This window comes from Bos indicus, chromosome 7 (assembly GCF_029378745.1).
Source record: "Bos indicus isolate NIAB-ARS_2022 breed Sahiwal x Tharparkar chromosome 7, NIAB-ARS_B.indTharparkar_mat_pri_1.0, whole genome shotgun sequence".
NCBI lineage: Eukaryota > Metazoa > Chordata > Mammalia > Artiodactyla > Bovidae > Bos > Bos indicus.
The window spans coordinates 7,128,925-7,152,121 of NC_091766.1; the positions used below are offsets into that span (position 1 = coordinate 7,128,925).

Genomic DNA, 23,197 nt, shown 5'->3' on the forward strand with positions numbered 1-23,197 from the left:
AACCTCACAGAGTAGCTTGCCAGGCTCCTTTGTCTGTGGGATTTATTTTTCAGGTAAGAGTATTAGAATGGGTTGCCATTTCTTCTTCCAGGGGATCTTCCTGACCCAGGGATCAAACCTGCATCTCCTTCATTGCAGGCAGTTTCTTTACCTCCTGAGCCATCAGGGAAGCCCATAAATACAGATATATATGGATGTATTTTGTGAGTTTGAGAAGCTAACATAAATGAAATCTTACCACAATGTAAGACAAAATGCAGGCACTCATATATGATAGATATTCTTAAGATCCCTGTTTTAAAATCTCTTCTGCCTCCAACTTGAGGTCTGGTCTCACCCCAAGCTAAAACTTTACATCCCATGGAAGGCCCCCTTCCTGGATCCTCAGTCATATCATCCCCACGGGATCCAGCATGGGAATCAGATAGACCTAAACTTCCCCATGAGTCCACTCCCCGCCCCCCGCCCCCTGCCTTTATTTTGGCTGTGTTTGGTCTTCATTGCAGCATGCAGGCTCCCTAGCTGTGGTGCATGGGCTTAGTTGCCCCAAGGCATGTGGGATCTTAGTTCCCTGACCAAGGATTGAACCCACGTCCCTGCATTAGAAGGAGGACTATTTACCACTGGACTACCAGTGAGGTTCCCCCCATAAGTCTTTTATTCAGCAGTTGTGTGACCTCCACCCACATTTCTCATCTGCATAATGGGAGTATCCAAAAGTAGCCTCTGACCTCTGCGCCTTTTTTAGATAGCACTTTACCCTTGAACATACACCCCAAAGAGAAACAACTTATACACAGTCATGAGAAATTAATATTTTACTTAATGTATGTGCAGGAAAGGGGAAAAAGAATTTTCATAATATGTCAGCTAGAAACATCCTTTTAACACACTTTAGGTTCTTACTTAAGAACTGACCCTCTATTCTTTTTTCTTTCCCCCTCCTTTCTCTCTCTCCCTCCTCTCATTCACTCTATTTCTCTCCTATTTCACTCCCTCTTCCTCTATACATCCCTTTCTAAACCCCTTACATTTCCTCTTTTTCTTCTTCCTTATATGCAATTGACACCACCCTTATGGCAGAAAGCAAAGAACTAAAGGGCCAACAGTTTCATTCTATCTCTCTTTCCCAGATTTGACTCCGTTTCCTATTTTCAAAAAAAAAAAAAAATTATGGCCTGCACTGGGTCTTCATGACTGCTTGGAGACTTTCTCTAGTTGCGGTGAGTGGGGATTACTCTTTTCTGTGGGGCCTGGGCTTCTCACTGAGGTAGCTTCTCTAGTCATGGAGCACAGCATCTAGGTGCGTGGGCTTCGGTAGCTGTGGCCCACATCACTAGATCGTTGGCTCAGTAACTGTGCTGCAAGGGCTTAGTTGCCTCATAACATGTGCAATCTTTTCAGACTGGGGAGGAAACCCCTGTCTCCTGTGTTGGCAGGTGGATTCTTAACCTTTGGACCACCAGGGAAGTCCCCCATTTCCTATTTATCCAATGTATTTTACAGATGAATTTAAAAGATTCCCATTCACTAGTTCATTCTCTTTTTCTTTCCACCTGCATTCTGACCTACTTCACTCAGCTCAGCTCAAGACAGAAAACCTCTGGTAGGTCTATCCATTCCAGAGATAATATGGAAATGTAAATTGCAGACCATTATCTTGGAAACAAATAGTGTTCTTGTTTCACATGTGTTGTAACTAAGATGATGACAATTAAAAGACATTGGAGGGAACTTCTCTGGTGGCTCAGATGGGAAAGAATCTGCCTGCCATTCAGGAGACCAGGGTTCCATCCCTGGGTCAGGAAGATCTCCTGAAGAAGGAAATGGCAACCCACTCTGGTATTCTTGCCTAGAGAATCCCATGGACAGAGGAGCCTGAGGGCTCCAGTCCATGGAGTCATAAAGATTCGCATATGACTGAGTGATAACACACTCTCCCTGGTGGCCCACTGGTTAAGACTTTGCCTTTCCAGTGCAGGGGCTGTGGGTTTCAACCCTGGTCAGGGGGCTAAGATCCCACATGTCTTGCAGCCACAAAATCAAAACATAAAATAGAAGCAATATTGTAAAAACTTGAACAAAGACTTTTAAAATGGTCCACCTCAAAAAAAAAAAAAAATTTAAAAAGACATGTAACACAGTGCTTCATACATAAAACTGCTTAGTGTTTGGGTGGTACTTACTGGGCTGGCCAAAATGCTCCTTTAGGTTTTCTATAACATCTTACAACCATTTTGGCCAACCCAATATTATCAGCTTCACAGTTATCTTTTTATTTTTATTTTATATGAAAATCTTCTCTTGCTTGCCCATTCAAGACAATCCACCTGCATCTGTGCCTCCACACCCATCTGATGCTCCCCATCTGCTTATAGATAGATTACCATTCTAAGGCATAGATAATGAGACAGATTTTATCACATGAGGTATAAAAAAGAGATCATGATGGCTCAAGTCTATGCAAGAGGGAGACAAAAACATTGAGGCAAAACAAATAGCCAGTGTGTATCAAACTCTATGAAGTGTGGGTATACTCACAAACCTAAATCCTTACAACAGTTCTAAGGAGATAGACATTATTACACCAGCCCTTTGTTCATATTTCTCCACCACCCAGCTGGCCATTAGAAGCCTAGAGAAGAGAATTTTCTGTGGAAGCTTCTCTGAATGGCAATCTTCAGCTCCTTATTCCTCAGACTGAAAATGATGGGGCTAAGAAAGGGGGTGAAGACTGTGTAGGTGGTGGCCAGCAGAGTGTTAAGGTCGATAGAATGGGGGCCCTTGGGTTTGAGGTAGATGATGGAGGCAAAACTGTAGTGCACGACCACTATGGTGAGGTGGGAGACACAGGTGGAGAAGGTCTTGTGCCGGCCCTCATTGGAGGGGATCCTCAGGATGGCAGCCACGATGAAGACATAGGAGAGGAAAATGAGGAATAAGCACCCCATCAGGGCTGTGACACAGACCAGGATCACACCTGTGGTGACAGCGGCTGTCCCCTTCCCACAGGCCAACTTCAAGAGGGCAAACACGTGACAGCCATAATGGTGAATCTCATTAGACCCGCAAAAGGTGAGGCGAAAAACTATCAATGTCAGTATCATCCCCATGACTGAGCCACCAGCCCAGCACCAGGACACAAGACGGGCACAGTCACGGGTGCTCATGAGCACGTTGTAGCGCAGGGGGGTGGCAGATGGCCACGTAGCGGTCGTAGCCCATGATCATGAGCAGGAAGGAGTGGGTGAAGCCAAACGTAAAGGAGAAGAACATCTGGCTGGCACAGGCCACAAAGGTGATGGAGCGGTGGGTGGAGAGCATGTCCGCCAGCATGCGAGGGGTGACTGCAACAGTGAACAGGATCTCGGAGGTGGAGAGGGCACACAAGAAGAGGTACATGGGGGTGTGGAGGCTGTGCTCCCTCCAGATGGTGCCCATGATGAGCAGGTTCCCCAGCAGTGTGAACAGGTACATCATCAGGAACAGCAGGAAGAAGGTGGGCAGGAAATGCTGAGGGAAGCTGGAGAAGCCAATGAGGATGAATTCAGACACTGTGCTGTAGTTCTGACTAGATGAGGATGCTGCACCTGGGGAGATCAGAAAGAGAATCAACAATGGTTAAAGCATAGGCTCTGATGTAGATCAAATGGAAATTTAAGAGCTGTGTACTATTTTAAATGTCCTTAATTTATCTGGGTCTCACCATCTTTATGGAGAAGGCAATGGCACCTCACTCCAGTACTCTTGTCTGGAAAATCCCATGGACGGACAAGCCTGGAAGGCTGCGGTCCATGGGGTCGCTAGGAGTCAGACACGACTGAGCGACTTCACGTTCACTTTTCACTTTCCTGCATTGGAGAAGGAAATGGCAACCCACTCCAGTGTTCTTGCCTGAAGAATCCCAGGGGCGGGGGAGCCTGGTGGGCTGCCGTCTCCGGGGTCGCACAGAGTCGGACACGAATGAAGCGACTAAGCAGCAGCAGCACCATCTTCATCAGTAAAATGGGCGAAATCATAATACTTCTTAATATTCAGTCTTGTGATAAAGATAAACTGAGATTAAATGCTTACGTGTATCAAGTGCTTAAGACATAGTTTGGCCACTGGGTTCTCATTAGAATCTTTTCTTTCAAAAGTAAATCATAAAATAAATTCAGAAATATTTCTAATTGAATAGTTCAAACATCAAATATCAAAGTTTTAGGGTAAAATAATACTGGAGTTAAATATACAAATTTAGATATTTTATTAAGAAATTTTATCCAGGAAAAAAATGTGCTCAAATAAAGTCAAATTAGATATCTGGGAAAGATTAATAAGATAGAGAGACAGAAAGAAAAGATACTAACAACTAAACATGAAATTAAAATTAGGAAGTAAATATAAATATAATGAATATTGGAAATTAACAAAAATAGTAAAACAGTATGTCAACAGATATGAAACTCTAGATGAAATGAATGAACTCTTAAAAGAGTGTAAAATTCCAAAAATGGCACAAGAAAAATTAGGAGTCCCAGATACATAAATATTTTGTAAAAGTTTTAGTTAGGTAAAAAGCTTTCCTCCCTAAAATCATTTCCCCGATTGGGTTTGCAAGTAAGCTCTCTAAACTTTTAAGGAACAGTGGGTAAGTATCATATGCATGTTCTTCAACAAACAGAAAAATACATGAAATTGCCCAGCTCATTGCATCAGGTTCATGCAATCTGGATTCTAAAACCAGGTAAGAATATTTGTAAGAGAAGATAATCATGAACTCATTTTATCTACTCATGCAGATTTAAAAATTCATAGTAGGATATAACCCAGTAAAATCTCAAGGTAGTAAAAATAATATATTATGATCATGTAGCTTTGATTTATCCTATTAATGACAAGGATGGTTCAACATCAGAAAATCTATCATGTGATTCACTACATCAATAAGCTATAAAAGAAAAATCATTTATTACTATTCCAAATAAGGCAGGAATAATGTCCTAATATTCAACTTTTATTCACATTAAAAAAAAAACAAACTCTTTTGACCATGTGGGAAGGTGACTTTCATAGCTAGATTAAGAATATATACTAAATGTCTGAAAAAGAGAGGATATATGTATACAGGGATCTTCTTGATACCTTAGATGGTAAAGAATCCACCTGCAATGCAAGAGACCCAGTTTCAATACCTGAGTCAAGAAGATCCCTTGGAGAAGAGAATGGCCAGCCACTCCAGTATTATTGCTTGGAAAATCCATGGACAGAGGAGCCTGGTGGGCTATGGTCCATGGGGGTCATGGAGAGTTGAAAATGACCAAGCAACTAAGACTTTCACTTTTTCGTATGTACACATATAGCTGATTCACTTTGCTGTACAGCAGAAGCTATAATAACATAGTAAAGCAACTGAATTCCAATAAAAATAAGTTTAAGAAGAGAAAATATACCATAAAGACAGCAAGTAGTATACTAATGGGGAAACTAGATGCATTATTTTAGGATCAAGAACAAGCCAAGCATACTTACTGTCTCTGTTGTTCTTTAACATGGAACTGAAAGTCATGAGGGGTGCTACAAGGGAAAAAAGAAGATACATAAGGATTGGAAGGGAAGACCTGAGCATCTATCTAGAAAAGATAGAAGAATAAAGATGTAACATGTTAGAACAATAAGAGATCACAAGGCTACATAAAGAAAGATGAACTTCCAAAGATTCATGATCTTTCTCATAATATTATATCTAATAATCATTCAAAGTATACAATTTTAGTTAAAATGAAGATAAAACTCCCAATAGCAACAGCAGCTATACAGAAACCACTCTCAAGCATTTTTGTCTCAGGATATCTTTACACTAAAAAATTACTGAGGCCCCTAAAAGGTTTTTGTTTGAGTGGATTGTAACTATCAACTGTTACTATGCTAGAAATTAAAACCAAGAATTAAAAATATTTAATTATTAGTACATTTAAAAGAACACTAAGAAAACTAGCACATGCTAATTTAAGTAACATATTTTAGTCAAGTAACATTTTCAGAAAAACTTAAAGTGAGAAGAATGGCTTTGTTGCACTTTTTTTTGAATACACCTAATATGTGCCTTGTAGGAGACAATTTGATGGCAGTGTCTGCTTCTTCATTCAATCTAAAACATGTTGTTTTAGTTGAAGTAGATGATGAAAAACATTCTCATTGGTCGAATAAGGATCTCACAGACCTGCAGAATAGTTGTCAGGAACCCCAAGACGTCTTCACATCACATTCAGATTATCTCTGCTACAAAACAGCTGGAGTTAACCAGAAATGTAAATATTCCAAAGACTTGGGTCTGAGAACCACTGACTCACAAACTGAAAAGGGCACCTATGTAGGGTGAGAGCTAAAGACTCAGAAAGACAAACTGAGAAGACCTCAGGCAGCCTCCCGAGATGGAGCTCTTCCCTAATGACCTTCTCCCCAGAACTGACCTCCATTGCCAGGTTGGGTGATGCTTCCCACAACTGTAGGGTTCTTCCTTCCTACCATTCCCTCCAGGTCTCCCTCAGCCTGGCCTGCCTTTTCCATGAAGTGACCAGTAGGGAAGGGCAGAAGAATCTCAGCTGCGTGATGCTATCAGTGGTACCCATAAGCTGGGGTGGGCTTGGACCTCCTAGAGCAGATACTGTCTGCTTATTTCTGCTGTAGCCTTTCCTGCTGGCTGCTCCCTAGGGTCTCTTCAGGATGCCAGCCTAGAAGATCTGTCCTTAGAGTCTGGAGAGGCTGGCAGGGGCCACAAGGGATCTTCAGGGACTGCTGCCTCTAAATTTCCTCCAAATATCCACACACAAAAAGACTCCCTGCTTTCTGTATTCCGAGAAATCTCAGCCCATGTTCAGGGCTGAGAAGCTCCCAGGCATTGAGGAGACTAGGTTGGACACAGATAATGTCATCAACTTGGGATCAAGGAAGGGTCAGAGGTATGGCAGGAGCTGGAGAAATCCCAAGTGGGAATCAGTGACTCTGCCCTAGGGTGAGGGCAGCTGGAGGGCTTCCCAGACAAGGATAATTGAGAGCTGAATCTTGGATACAGGTTTCTCTTGGGCATTTTATTGTTCAACATCTCTGGTCAAATTGGATCATCTTACTTTTCTTCTCAGTCAAATTACACCCTATTCCCATGGTCCTGGTGACCTAGTCACATAGTCTGACATTCACATATGCGTCCTTGTTATGTTATAAAACACAAATATTTGGGGTTTTGGTGTTGTCCTTGGTCTCTGACCCTGTGATAAGAGTGTCTTTTGTATGCTAATGAGATGACTGGTGGCTGTGGGTTTATCCTTATAAAATGTCTTTTGTTTGCAACTCAAATATTTGACCTCATCTTTTAAGTTAACAATTTACATTCCACAGAGGAATGTGAATTCCTGGATCCTCAATCATATATTCTGAAATTTCAGCATGGGAGTGAAACAGATATACGTGTTATGTGACCTCCACCAACATTTCCTTTCTGCATAATGAAGATACCTGTAGGTAGCCTCTGATCTCTCTTTGTGCCATCTTGAGATAGCCCTCTGCCCTTTAAACACACTACCCCAAAAGATACAACTTTAACACAGTAATGAGACATGTATGTGTTACTGAAAGTTAAGTGTGGGAAAAAGATTTCTGTAAGACATGAGATAACAACACACTTTTAACATGTGTACGTGCTTACCTAAGCATTGATGCCTCTTCCCTTTCTCCTTCCCTCTGTCACCCTTCTTTCTCCTCTAAATCACTCTTTACTTCTTACTTTTTCTCCCTCCTTCATTTTCGCTTCTACTTCTTCTCTCTTATAGCCCTGTAATTAATAAACAATTGCCATGGAGACAAATAATTTATTTATTTATTTTTTACATTTGTCATAGCTAAAAAGATAGTTATAAAACACCGGACACAGTGCTTGATATAGAGAAAATTTTCAATGTTTTTTGGTTTTTATAATTATTTTCTGTTGTTGTTTTTTATTTTATATTGGTGGGTAAAGAGAAAAATAAAGTCTTTTCTTGCTTGTCCATTCAGAAAGAACCATGGGCATCAGGACCAACACTCATTCATGGGATGCTCCCTACTTGACCATAATACATGTTCTAAGACGTAGATGATGGGATGGAGTTTATCACACAGTGTCATGAAAGAGTGGTGCCAGAAGGACTGCCAATGGAGGAAAAATAAATAGCTAGTATGGAATGTAGATATTTTAACACATCTGAATCCTTACCATAGTTCTACGGAGACAAATATTATGATCCTAGCCCTTTTCTTCACCACCCAACTGGTCATCAGGAGTTTAGAGAAGAGAATTTTCTGCGGAAGCTTCTCTGTATGGCGTTCTTCAGCTCCTTATTCCTGAAACTGAAAATGATGGGGCTAAGAAAGGGGGTGAAGACTGTGTAGGTGGTGGCCAGCAGAGTGTTACTGTCCATAGAATGAGGGCCCTTGGGTTTGAGGTAGATGATGGAGGCAAAACCGTAGTGCACGACCACTATGGTGAGGTGGGAGACACAGGTGGAGAAGGTCTTGTGCCGGCCCTCAGTGGAGGGGATCCTCAGGATGGCAGCCACAATGAAGACATAGGAGAGGACGATGAACAATAAGCACCCCATCAGGGCTGTGACACAGACCAGGATCACACCCATGGTGACAGAGGCTGTTTCCTTTCCACAGGCCAACTTCAACAGGGCAAGGACATGACAAGCAAAATGGTAAATCTTATTAGACCTACAGAAAGTGAGGTGGAAAACTATCAGTGTCACCATCATCCCCATGACCGAGCCTCCAGCCCAGCACCAAGACACAAGACGGGCACAGTCACGGGTGCTCATGAGCACGTTGTAGCGCAGAGGGTGGCAGATGGCCACATAGCGGTCATAGCCCATGATCATGAGCAGGAAGGAGTGGGTGAAGCCAAACGTAAAGGAGAAGAACATCTGGCTGGCACAGGCCACAAAGGTGATGGAGCGGTGGGTGGAGAGCATGTCCGCCAGCATGCGAGGGGTGACTGCAACAGTGAACAGGATCTCGGAGATGGAGAGGGCACACAGGAAGAGGTACATGGGGGTGTGGAGGCTGTGCTCCCTCCAGATGGTGCCCATGATGAGCAGGTTCCCCAGCAGTGTGAACAGGTACATCAGCAGGTACAGCAGGAAGAAGGTGGGCAGGAGCTGCTGAGGGAAGTTGGAGAAGCCAATGAGGTTGAATTCAGACACTGTGCTGTAGTTCTGTCCAGATGAGGATGCTTCATCTGGGGAGATCAGAAACAAGATGAAGGCCCAGTGGTTAAAACAGAGGTTCTAAAATAGGTTAAATGATAATTGAAGGCTTCTATATTATATAGCTACCTTCTTAACTTTTCTGGGTCTCAAAATTTTCATCAGTAAAATGGAATAAATCATAATGGCTGTTATCATTCCATAATGTGATAAAAATAAAATGAGACCAGTATATTTAATGCTGAAGACATAGTTTAGCTCCTGGGTTTTCCACGGTGATGACAACATGAAAAGTTTTCACTTTTTGGAGGTATTGGAGACAAACATAGGTGATCAGGATCATATTCTCTTGAATAATGTGCCTGTTGTAGGAAATACTTATCTGGTTCTCAAGGCTGTAAAATGTTTTTCCTCTCAGACTCTTTGTCTTTTAATTGATAATTTATTACATCCATATTTATTTTAATACTATATTAATGGAACTGTTTTTTCTGTGTTGTTTCATATTGATATTTCCTATTCTAAATGAGCTGAACAGAAAAGTTTGAAAACAAATGGGTGGAAGAATATATGCCAGAAAAAATGTACCAAGTGACAGCTGAGGCAGTAATTTTGAAAACAGACAAAATGAAATTTAAAGAAACAGTAATTATCTTCCATTTACAATTGCAACTCAAAGCATCAAGTTTCCCTGGAGAAATCTTCTGAGAAAGAAACCAAGCTTAGGACATCTTGTGCCAGTGTGAAAGGAAACTTTCAGTGAGTAATGGCTTAATGTGAAATGCATGCCAGAACCAGATTGCAAATGTGCCGACTAAGCTGATTGCCAGAATGAAGGATCATTGTACAAAGAATGGAGGAACAAGCTAAATGACACCACGAAGATGCAATCAGACAAATCTAGAGATGGAACATGCTACAGAACAATTGATTTTGTAATGTAGATATCACTCTCACTAAAGAATATGGAAAATTCAAGGGACATAACAAGCAATTGCAATATACAGTCCTAGCTTGGATACTAGTTTAGATGAGCCAGTGTAAACTAATTTTAAGGCAACAGAGGAAATTTTCAATATATTATGAATGAATAATTAGGTGTAAATACTGTGAGATCATTATTAACTTAATTATTGAGCAGGCCAAAAAGTTTATTCAGGTTTTTCTGTAATATCTTATGGAAAAACCTGAGTGAACTCTTTGGCAACCCAATATTAATTTTAAATGTGATCTTGTGATTTTGTGCATGATGAAAGCATTCTTAGTTTAAATGCAGACTGAAATTAAAAATTACAGAGACACACACACATTCACACTTCAAGAGAAAAAGAAAATTATTTTATTAAGTATAGAAGAACATCATAATGATTGACTTAAATATCACTAATCTATGTAACTGTATACTTTGGAATAGGAAGTGATAAATAATCAGCATAATTTCAGTGAATAGATATAAACAGGAAAAGATAAATCAATATGAGTTACATAGATGTAATATGTAGCTAGATTTGCTCAAAGTATAGAAAGGTAACTTATGAATTATTAATTAGAATGCAATTAATAATATTTGTAAATGGTGGCTTAGTAAAGAATCTGCCCACAATGTGTGAGACTTGGGTTCTATCCCTGGGTTGAGAAGATCTCCTAGACAGTGCATTGTAACCCACTCCAGTATTCTTTTCTGGAGAATCCCCATGGACAGAGGTGCCTGTCAGGCTACAGTCCATGGGATTGCAAAGAGTTGGACATGACTGAGTGACTAAGAACAGAACAGCATAAATTAGTTATTGGATATATTTAGACTCTTAAATAAAGAGATAGTAAACAGTTTCTTTAAAGAGTTCATGGAACTTTTACAAAAACTGAACTTGTATATAGGACATAAAGACATTTTCCATGAATTTCAAGTATAAAAATGAGGTAGATTACAGTGCATTAAAAGTAGACATTGTTGTTTAGTAGCTTCTTAGATCCACTGTGTTTGGGAGCTAAAGGTTGTATTAAATAATACTTTGTAACAGTAGTAAAATGTAAAGTAAATTTTAATACTTTATAAAATTTTATAATTAAATAATTGAAACACATAATCACAAATTTTAAACTAAATTTGTACTATGAAAAAACACAGGAGGCAAGAATATACAATGGAGAAAAGACAATCTCTTTAACAAGTGGTGCTGGGAAATCTGGTCAACCACTTGTAAAAGAATGAAAGTAGAACACTTTCTAACACCATACACAAAAATAAACTCAAAATGGATTAAAGATCTAAACGTAAGACGAGAAACTATAAAACTCCTAGAGGAGAACAGAGGCAAAACATTCTCTGACATACATCACAGCAGGATCCTCTATGACCCACCTCCCAGAGTAATGGAAATAAAAGCAAAATAAACAAATGGGACCTAATTACACTTAAAAGCTTCTGCACAACAAAGGAAACTATAAGCAAGGTGAAAAGACAGCCTTCAGAATGGGAGAAAATAATAGCAAATGAAGCAACTGACAAACAACTGATCTCAAAAATACACAAGCAACTCCTGCACCTCATTCCAGAAAAATAAACGACCCAATCAAAAAATGGGCCAAAGAACTAAATAGACATTTCTCCAAAGAAGACATACAGGTGGCTAACAAACACATGAAAAGATGCTCAACATCACTCATTATCAGAGAAATGCAAATCAAAACCACTATGAGGTACCATTTCACGCCAGTCAGAATGGCTGCGATCCAAAAGTCTACAAGCAATAAATGCTGGAGAGGGTGTGGAGAAAAAGGAACCCTCTTACACTATTGGTGGGAATGCAAACTAGTATAGCCACTCTGGAGAACAGTGTGGAGATTCCTTAAAAAACTGGAAATAGAACTGCCATATGACCCAGCAATCCCACTGCTGGGCATACACACCAAGGAAACCAGAATTGAAAGAGACACGTGTACCCCAATGTTCATCGCAGCACTGTTTACAATAGCCAGGACATGGAAGCAACCTAGATGTCCATCAGCAGATGAATGGATAAGAAAGCTGTGGTACATATATACAATGGAATATTACTCAGCATGATACTGGATGCTTGGGGCTGGTGCCCTGGGATGACCTAGAGGGATTGGATGGGGTGGGAGGTGGGAGAGGGGTTTGGGATGGAGAACACATGTACACCTGTGGCGGATTCAAGCCAATGTATGGCAAAACCAACACAATATTGTAAAGTAAAAAAAAAAAACAAAAAACACACAGCTTTCAATATATTTATGGAGAAATTTTTACAAGAAGAAAGTCATGCTTAATAAAATCAAAATCAGGTTGTTGTAGAAGATTAAAACAAGGAGAAGATGCCAATAAGAAAACACAAAAAATAAAATTGAAAAATAACTAGAGAAATAATGGATATTTTTAAATTAATAAAGATAGAAAAATACAAGTTAGGAAATTTGAAATAATACACTAAGGAAATAAGTTTAGAATATATATGGAAATGTAGCTTAGAAAACTATTAAATTCCAAATCTGGTGCTAGAAAAAATAGAGACCTTGGGGACTCAAGTCAATTTTGAGGAAACTGAAAAATTTGATGAAATGCAGTCATTCCTCAATAACCTTGGCCCCAGTGGGTTTTCAGGTAACCTCTCTTAAATTTTTAAGGAACATTTGAGGAGTATCTTATACTCATTTCTAAAAGCCAGAAAAATCATATGAAGTATGCTCTCCCCTTTTCATTAAGTTAATGCAATCTTGGTTCTAAATCAAGTTGAATGCTAATAAGAAATGAAAATTATGGGTCCATTTCACCTACCCATGCAAAGTTTTAAAAACTAAGTGTTCTTGCCTGGAGAATCCCAGGGATGGGGGAGCTTGGTGGGCTGCTGTCTATGGGGTCGCACAGAGTCGGACATGACTTAAGCAACTTAGCAGCAGCAGCAGCAAGAAGACATAGCCTAGTCAAATCCATTCTTTTTTCAAAAGTAGTGTACGATGATAAAGTGTTTTGACTTCTCCCGTACATGACAAGAATGGTGCAACATCAGAAAACCTACCATCTGACTCATCAGGTGAATAAACTAAAGCAAAAAATCATATAATTATTTCTATCAAGGCAGGAATCTATTTCCTAAAATTCCAGTCCTATATTTATGATTTTAAAAATTGGCATGTATTTAATATAAGTATTAGTATATATACATAAAATATTGTTTTATATATACAACATAATGAATGATATATATATGTGTGTGTATATATATACACACACACATATATTTACATATACACACACAATCAGTTATGATTTTAAAAAGCCTCCACAACATGTTACGGAAAGGGATTTTCTTAGCTAGGTAAAGAATATACACTTTAAGTACTGGCACAAAACAGACACATACAATCAATTGAACCGAATGGAGAGATCATAAATAAACCCACACACCTATGTTCATTTAATCTATGACAAAATAGACCAGAATATAAATTGGAGAAAAGATAGTCTCTTCAATAAGTGTTGCTGGAAAAACTGAACTAGGTGTAAAACAATGAAATTAGAACATTTTCTCACAACATATTAAAAAATAAACTGAAATGGATTAAAGACGTAAATGTCTTTACCTCTCCCACGAAATTCCTGGGAGAAAACATGGGCAGAACATGTTTGACATAAATTATAGCAATATTTTTGTCTCCTAAACCAAAAGAAAAAGCAGAAATAAGTGAATGGAACCTAATTAACTTTAAAAGCTTTTGCACAGCAAGGGAAACATGGACAAAACAAGAAAACAGCCTACAGAATGGAAGAAAATATGACTGAAAAGGGTTAATATCCAAAACATAATCATACATCTCAATATCAAAAAACAACCTAATCAAAAAATAGGTAGAAGATCTGAGTCCTCAGGTTTCCAAAGAAGACATACAGTTGGCTAACAGGAACAGGAAAAGATGTTCAGCCTTGCTAATTATTAGAGAAATGCAAACAATAAAAAGAGCTATCATTGTACATCTGTCAGAAGGGCTATCAACAAAGTCTAGAAATAACAAATGTTTGAGATGATGTGAAGAAAAAGAACCCTTGTACATTGCTCGTGGCAATGCAAATTGGTGCAGCCACTATGAAAAATAGTATAGAGGTTTCTAAAAAAAAAAAACTAAAAAGAAAACTACCATATCATTCAGAAATTCCACTCCTGGTTATACATTTGGAAGAAATGAAAACACTTATGTGAAAATATACATGCACCTTAGTGTTCATAGCAGGACAATTTACAAGAGCCATGATTTGGAGTATCCCAAGTGCCCAAACAGCAGATAGATGAATGGCTTAAGAAGATTAATAATATTATTAATATAAATAATAATGTAATGGAATATTATTCAGCCATAAAAAGAATGGAATTCTGCCACTTGCAACAGCTGGGTGGATCCAGACAATATTATGCTTGTGAAATAAGAAAGAGAAATGCAAATATTGTGTGATATCACTTATAATTGTAATCTAAAGACTAATACACACAAATGTATATGTAAAACAGAGACAGACTCACAGGTACAGAAAACAAACTAGTGAGTACCAAAGTGGTGAGGGAAGAGGTGAGGGAAAAACTAAGGGTAGGGGATTGAGAGTTTCCAACTTCTGTGTATAAATAGATAAGCCACAAAGAAATATTGTATAGCATAGGAAATTATAGCCATTGTCTTATAATAACGTTTAACAGAATGTAATCTGTAAAATTACTGGGTCACTATGCTGGACACCAGAAACTCGTGCAACATTGTGAAATTCAACTGCATTTCAATAAAAAAACACCTTAAAACAGAATATGTGCTACAAAACTAGCAAATAGGTTACTAATGGGGAACTTTAGATGCATTATTTTAGGAGCAAGAATCCAAGGTTACTTACTGTCTCTGCTGTCCTTGAACATGGAACTGAAAGTCTTGAGCAGTGCACTAAGGAAAGGAAAAGAGAGAAGGCATGCAAGGTTGGAAGGGAATAAACATGATTATGCACACAGAGAAGTTGAAAGAATGAAAATGAAGTTTATTAGAACAACAGAAGCACAAAGTTTCAGAAGGCAAGATCGACAACAAAGAAAGATAGTATTTCTCATAGTATTACACCAGTGATTATCATTTAATACATATAATTTAAGTTAAGTAGGATAAGACAGGGCAAAGGCTAATAGAGCTTTGCCAAGAGAATAGACTGGTTATAGCAAACACCCTCTTTCAACAACATAAGAGATGACTCTACAAGTGGACATTACCCGATGGCCAATACTGAAATCAGATTGATTATATTCTTTTCAGCCAGAGATGGAGAAAAAACAAGACTGGGAGCTAACTGTGGTTCAGATCATGAACTCCTTATTGCAAAATTCAGACTTGAAGAAAGTAGTGAAAACCAGTAGACCATTTGGATCTAACCTAAATCAAATCTGTTACAATTATACAGTGGAAGTGACAAATAGATTCAAGGGATTAGATCTGATAGACAGAGTGCCTGAAGAACTATGGATGGAGTTTCATGACATGGTACAGGAGGCAGTGATCAAGACCATCCCCAAGAAAAAGAAACGCAAAAAGTCAAAATTTTTGTCTGAGGAGGCCTTACAAATAGCTGAGAAAAGAAGAGAAGCTAAAGGCAAAGGAGAAAAGGAAAGATACCCATTCGAATGCAGAGTTCCAAAGAATAGCAAGGAGAGATAAGAAAGTCTACCTCACGTGTACACCCGTGGCAGATTCATGTTGATGTATGGCAAAACCAATACAATATTGTAAAGTAAAAAATAAAATAAAATGCAGCTGAATAATTTATTAAAAAAAAAAAAAAGTCTACCTCAGTGATCAATGCAAAGAAATAGAGGAAAACAATACAATGGGAAAGACTAGAGATCTCTTCAAGAAAATTAAAGAAACCAAGGGAACATTTCATGCAAAGACGGGCTCAATAAAGGGCAGAAATGGTATGGAACTAACAGGAACAGAAGATATTAAGAAGAGGTGGCAAGAAAACACAGAACTCTACAAAAAAATCTTCATGACCCAGATAACCACGATGTGATCACTCACCCAGAGCCAGACATCCTGGAACGCAAAGTCAAGTGGACCTTAGGGAGCATCACTACGAACAAAGCTAGTGGAGATGATGGAATTCCAATTGAGTTATTTTGAATCCTAAAAGATGATGCTGTGAAAGTGCTGCACTCAATTTGCCAGTAAATTTGGAAAACTCAGCAGTGGCCACAGGACTGGAAAAGGTGTTTTCATTCCAATCTTAAAGAAAGGCAATGCCAAAGAGTGTTCAAACCACCACACAATTGCACTCATCTCACACACTAGAAAAGTAATGCTCAAATAAGAAAGCTATGGTACATATACACAATGGAGTATTACTCAGCCATTAAAAAGAATACATTTGAATCAGTTCTAATGAGGTGGATGAAACTGAGCCTATTATACAGAGTGAAGTAAGCCAGAAAGAAAAACACCAATACAGTATACTAACGCATATATACAGAATTTAGAAAGAGGGTAACGATAACCCTGTGTACGAGACAGCAAAAGAGACACTGATGTATAGAACAGTCTTATAGACTCTGTGGGAGAGGGAGAGGGTGGGAAGATTTGGGAGAATGGCATTGAAACATGTAAAATATCATGTATGAAATGAGATGCCAGTCCAGGTTCGATGCACGATACTGGATGCTTGGGGCTAGTGCACTGGGACGACCCAGAGGGATGGTATGGGGAGGGAGGAGGGAGAAGGGTTCAGGATGGGGAAAACATGTATACCTGTGGTGGATTCATTTTGATATTTGGCAAAACTAATACAATTATGTAAAGTTTAAAAATAAAATTAAAAAAAAAATTCTCCAAGTCAGGCTTCAACAGTACGTGAACCGTGAACTTCCAGATGTTCAAGTTGGATTTAGAAAAGGCAGAGGAATCAGAAATAAAATTGCCAACATCTGTTGGATCATTGAAAAAGCAAGAGAATACCAGAAAAATATCTACTTCTGCTTTATTTACTATACCAAAGCCTTTGACCATGTAGATGACAACAAACTGTGGAAAATTCTTAAAGAGATGGGAATAACAGAACATCTTACCTGCCTTCTGAGAAACCTGTATGCAAGTCAAGAAGCAACAATTAGAACTGGACATGGAATAACAGAGTGGTTCCAAATTGGGAAAGGATTATGTCAAGGCTGTGTATTGTCACCTGCTTATTTAACTTATATGCAGAGTACATCATATGAAATGCCAGGCTGGATGAGGCACAAGCTGGAATCAAGATTGCTGGGAGAAATATCAATAACCTCAGGTATGCAGATGACCCCACCTTTATGGCAGAAAGTGAAGAGGAACTAAAGAGCCTCTTGATGAAAGTGAAAGAGGAGAGTGAAATAGTTGGCTTAAAGCTCAACATTCAGAAAACGAAGATCATGGCATCTGGTCCCATCACTTCATGACAAATAGATGGGGAAACAATGGAAACAGTGAGAGACTTTATTTTCTTGGGCTCAAAAATCACTGCAGATGGTGACTGCAGCCATGAAGTTAAAAGATGCTTGCTCCTTAGAGGAAAAGCTGTGAGAAACCTAGACAGCATATTAAGTAGAGACATTATTTTGTCAAAGGTTCATTTAGTCAAAACTATGGTTTTTCCTGTAGTCATGTATGGATGTGAGAATTGGACTATAAAGAAAGCTGAGTGCCAAAGAATTGATATTTTTGAACTGTGGTGTTGGAGAAGACTCTTGAACGTCCCTTGGACTGCAAGGAGATCAAACCAGTCAATCCAGAGGAAATCAGTCCTGAATATTCATTGGAAAGACTGATGTTGAACTCCAATACTTTGGCCACCTGATGCGAAGAACTGACTCTTTGGAAAGACCCGGATGCTGGGCAAGATTGAAGGCAGGAAGAGAAGGAGATGACAGAGGATGAGATGGCTGAATGATATCACTGACTTGATGGGCATGAGTTTGAGCAAGCTTCAGGATTTGGTGATGGACAGGGAAGCCTGGCTGCAGTCCATGGGGTTGCAAAGAGTTGGAAAGACTGAATGACTGAACTGAACTGAGCATAAGACTGGCAGCAGTGACACAGACTATAAAGAAAAGCCCTAAACATCTTGTTCTCAGGATCCTTGAAACAAAAATTATTGTGCTTGCAAAAGGTCTTTTCTTTGGGTGAGTTATCACTACTGATCTTCACCATTTTAGGAATTGAATCTGAGAATGATTTAAAATATTTAGTATTTGCACATTTAAAAGAACAATAATAAACCCATTACATTTTAATATAGCAACACTTTTAGGAAAGCAGCTGCATTTTCAAAAACTAGTGAGAATAGTGGTCTGGTTTCAGATTTTCTCAAATATGTTTGATTTCTGGCCGACTGCAAGACAACTAGATTCTGGTGTTTGATGCTTAACTTCATCTGTGGCAATGAAGCATATGACAAAAATACCTCCTGACCTGAGCTGGGAAAATAAGGATCTGATGGCCCTCTAGAAATGGTCCCTGGAAACCCATGGGTCCTCATATGACATTTTGAAAAGCTCTTATACAAAATATCTAGGATTTAACCAAAGACATGCAATACCTCCTGAGACAAATATTTTACTCTTTAACAAACATGTAGAGGATGACTGGAATACATGTAAAATCATACATACTCTTGAATGGGATGACCTAATATGGTAATAATATCTCTTCTTCCCTAAATTATCCTGTCAGCACAATTGCATTAACTACTCCATGAATGGATAATAAATTTAATAATTATACTAACTTCTTCTAAAAATAAAGTCAGAGTGAAACTATACATCTTATAAATTGAAGCAAACAGGAGAAATATTGTATGTCTTCCCAGATATTGTGACACATTATAGAGTCACAGTCATTTTTAACAGTGTGAACCAAGAATAGAAAAAGACACTGGTACATTGAATGGATAACTCAGAAAATACCCCATCATTATAAAAAAATCTAATATTTGATAAATATGGCATTGTTTACTAGTTTCTGGTGGGAAGACTGATCCTTTTTTATGAAGCAAAATTCATCTGAATTTCTACCCAAGACCACATACAAGGTGGAATCCAGATGGATTCATGACATATATATGCAATATAAACCATAGAGTTAATGGGAGGGAGTGTATGAGAACTACTTTGTTGATCAAGCTGTGAGTGGAGAAGGACTTCCTAAACAAAACTTCTAAAACACAAACCTAAAGGTGACATGAAAGCATCAGCATTTTGAATTTTGGTTCCACAAAAGATATCCTGAATAAAGTTAAGAAGCAGATGGAAAATTGGTACAAGATCATCTGCACTGTCTAAAACAGGTAACACTCTCAAGAAGAATAAAGAAGAAGTAGGTACTTTGATATAGGTATGAGCAAAAGATATGAAAAGAGAAATCACAGGAGTTACTCAGGCAAATGAAAAGATGCTCGAAGAAGGGACTGGGGGGAATGAATGAAAGCAATGGAATTTCACTGTGTACATATTCACATGTACATATTCAATTTCCCAAATCGGAAAATGCCATGGTGATTGGGCAATGGGAAGAGGGAAATCCTCCTGCACTGCTGGTTGGAATGTACAATGGTGAAAATTAAAATATAACATGCTCTGTACACCAGCAAATTCATACCATATCATAACAAATTTGTTAAAATGCATAGAAGTTACAACACAAAGAGAGACTTCTAAGGTAAACTATGAACTTCAGTTAATTATAATTGATCGAAAATGGTTCATCAGTTGGGACAGGAATGCCAGACTATTACATTTGCTCAGTATGTAACAGCATCCCAGGCATCAAGACACCAGGTATCTGTAGCATCCCTCCATTCCAAGATCATGACAACCAAGTTATCTCTGAACATGTCCAATGTCAACTGTAGGACAGAACCACCCCAGATTAAGAACTGCTGACCTAGGAGCAGCAAAGCGAACCTAGGCTGGGTGAGAACCAACGATTCAGAATGGGTAAACAGAGAAGAGCCCCAGCAGCCTCTTGGGAATGAAAGCCTCTCTTTTGGACGGTCTCCCCAGCCCTGACTCCATCCGTAGGCTGGCCAGAGCTACCCACAACTATCTGATTCTACTTTCCTACCCTCTCCCTTCTGATTGCCCTCAGCCTGGCCTGCCTCTTCCATGAAGCAGCCAGCAGGGAAGGGTTGATGATGCTCTCCTGCCTGATGCTCTCAGTGGTGCCCACAAGCAGGGGTGGAGTCACACCTCGGGCTCCTGGAAGTGATCCTGTGTGCTTTATCCCTGCTGTAGGTTTCCAGCAGGCTGCTCTCCAGGAAGCCAACCTAGAAGCTTTGTCCTCAGGGTCTGGGGAGTCGGAGAGGGACTTCAAGGGGCCTTTGGGAGCTTGTAGCATCTACTTCTTCCTCTCATTATCCACATAGACAAAGGTCATGAGTCTCTCCTCTCCCAGAGAGGCATGAGCCCCTGCTGAGGGCTGAGGAGCTCCAAATCTTGGGGGAAGACAGGGCTGGAGACAGATGTCCTCAGTCCACTGGGGTCAAGGTAGGGTCAGAGGGAAGACAGAAGCTGGAGGAGCCAAGAGTGAGATTGTAGGACTGTGTCTTCAGGAGAGGACAGCTGGTTGGCTTTTCAGAATAAAAAGCTCATTTGGAGCTGGGTCTTGGAGAGTCATTTGCCTTGTGTAACATACGTCTTCTGGCCAAATTGGCCAAAAGTTACCTCTTATCCCAATCAAATTCTACCCTATTCCCATAGTCCTGGTAGTTCAAAACAGAGAGTGTGATATCCACATAGGTCTCCTAACGATGTCATAAAACATAACTATATGGCAGAAAGCAAAGAAGAACTAAAGAATCTCTTGATGAAAAGTGAAAGAGGAGAGTGAAAAAGTTGACTTAAAACTCAACATTCAGAAAACTAAGATCATGGCATCCAGTCCCATCACTTCATGGCAAATAGATGGGGAAACAATGGAAACAGTGAGAGACTTTACTTTCTTGGGCTCCAAAATCACTGCAAACGGTGACTGCAGCCATGAAACTAAAAGACGCTTGCTTCTTGGAAGGAAAGCTATGATCAACCTAGACAGCAAATTAAAAAGCAGAGACATTACTTTACCAGCAAAGGTCCATTTAGTCAAAGCTATGGTTTTTCCAGTAGTCATGTATGGATGTGAGAGTTGGACTATAAAGAAAGGTGAGTGCTGAGGAATTGATGCTTTTGAACTGTAGTGTTGGAGAAGACTCCTGAGTGTCTCTTGGGCAGCAAGGAGATCCAACCAGTCTATCCTAAAGGAAATCAGTCCTGAATATCCATTGGAAGGACTGATGCTGAAGTTGAAACTCCAATACTTTGGCTACCTGATGCAAAGAACTGACTCACTAGAAAAGACCCTGATGATGCGCAAGATTGAAGGCAGGAGGAGAAGGGGACGACAGAGGATGAGATGGTTGGATGGCATCATTGACTCAATGAGTTTGAGTAAACTCTGAGAGTTTGTGATGGACAGGGAAGCCTGGTGTGCTGCAGCCCATGGGGTCACAAAGAATCAGACACGACTGAGGGACTAAAGTAACTGGCTGACTGATTTGGTCTTTTGGTGTTGTCTTTGGTTCCTGACCCTCTGATTAGAGTGTCTTTTGTACACCAATGACATGACTGGTGGCTCTGGGTTTATCCTTTTATAAAAGGTTTATCTTTTATAAAAGATCTTCCGCCTCAACCCAAATATTTGGCCTTATCTTTGAGTTAACAATTGACATCCCACATCAGGTTCCCTTTCTTGGTCCTCAGTGATATATATTCCCAAACACCAGTGAGGGACTCAGATAGACATAAAGTGCCTCATGATTCCCTCCATTCACATTTGTGTGACTTCCACCAATATTTCCCATCTGCATACTGAAGGTACCCATCTTTGGCCTCTGACCTCTCAATATAATCTTGAGACAGCATTCTATCTTTTAACACACTTCTCAAAGAGGTGCAAGTATAATACAGTAGTAAAAATTGATGTTTTACTGAAAATTATGTGTGGGAAAGGAATATCCCCTGGAGAAGAAAATGGTAACCTGCTCCAGTATTCTTGCCTGGAGAATCCCATGGGCAGAGGATAGAGGAGCCCGGCAGGCTACAATCCATGGGGTCACAAGAGTTGGACATAATTTAGCAACTGAACCAACACACGTGTGGGAAAAATAGAGATTTCCATAAGATGTTGGATAAAAACACCTTTAATATGTCCATGTTCTTAGCTAAGCACCCATCCCTCTTCCTTTTCTCTCCCCTCTGTCTCTCCCTTGCTCCCTCCAGCCTCTTTCCTTTCTTCCCTTTCTTCATATGCAGATTGCTCTATTAGCAACCTTCTTCTGTTCCTCTCATCTTGCCCAGATTTTGCCCCATATGCTTTAATCACGGAGAAGGCAATGGCAACCCACTCCAGTACTCTTGCCTGGAAAATTCCATGGACAGAGGGGCCTGGTGGGCTGCAGTCCATGGGGTCGTGAAGAGTTGGACACGACTGAGTGACTTCACTTTCACTTTTCACTTTCATGCATTGGAGAAGGAAATGGCAATCCACTCCAGTGTTCTTGCCTGGAGAATCCCAGGGACGGGGGAGCCTGGTGGGCTGCCGTCTCTGGGGTCGCACAGAGTCAGACACGACTGAAGCGACTTAGCAGCAGCAGCAGCAGCATGCTTTAATCAATTGAATGATCAGATCTAATGAGCTAAATACTACTCGCCTGCTTTGTCTCTCCCTCTCTCTTTGTCTCTCCCTCACTCTCACTCTCACAGTTGCTCTCTACTTGGAATTTCTTCCATAGTTCACTCAGTTCAGCTCAACAGAAAGACTTCTTTTTCTGTCTATAACTCCAAAACCAAGTGAGAAACTGTAAACAGTAAGCCATGTTCTCTGACAATTACTTTATTTTCCATTGTACATGTGTAATAATTAACATATGTCAA

At 39.7% G+C, this 23,197-nt stretch overlaps 1 protein-coding gene and 1 pseudogene across 1 annotated transcript; both read right to left on the bottom strand.

Moving 5' to 3' along the window:
- Positions 1–2,627: 2,627 nt before the first annotated feature.
- LOC109560878 (olfactory receptor 10H4-like) lies at positions 2,628–7,783 on the bottom strand (annotated as a pseudogene).
- Positions 7,784–8,294: 511 nt separating this feature from the next.
- On the bottom strand, positions 8,295–22,146 carry LOC109560879 (olfactory receptor 10H3-like). Its single transcript, XM_019963346.2, has 2 exons — positions 22,143–22,146; positions 8,295–9,256 (listed from the first exon to the last, which is right to left on the bottom strand). The coding sequence occupies exons 1-2, from the start codon at positions 22,144–22,146 to the stop codon at positions 8,295–8,297; spliced, it is 966 nt and encodes a 321-aa protein (XP_019818905.2).
- Positions 22,147–23,197: the final 1,051 nt, after the last annotated feature.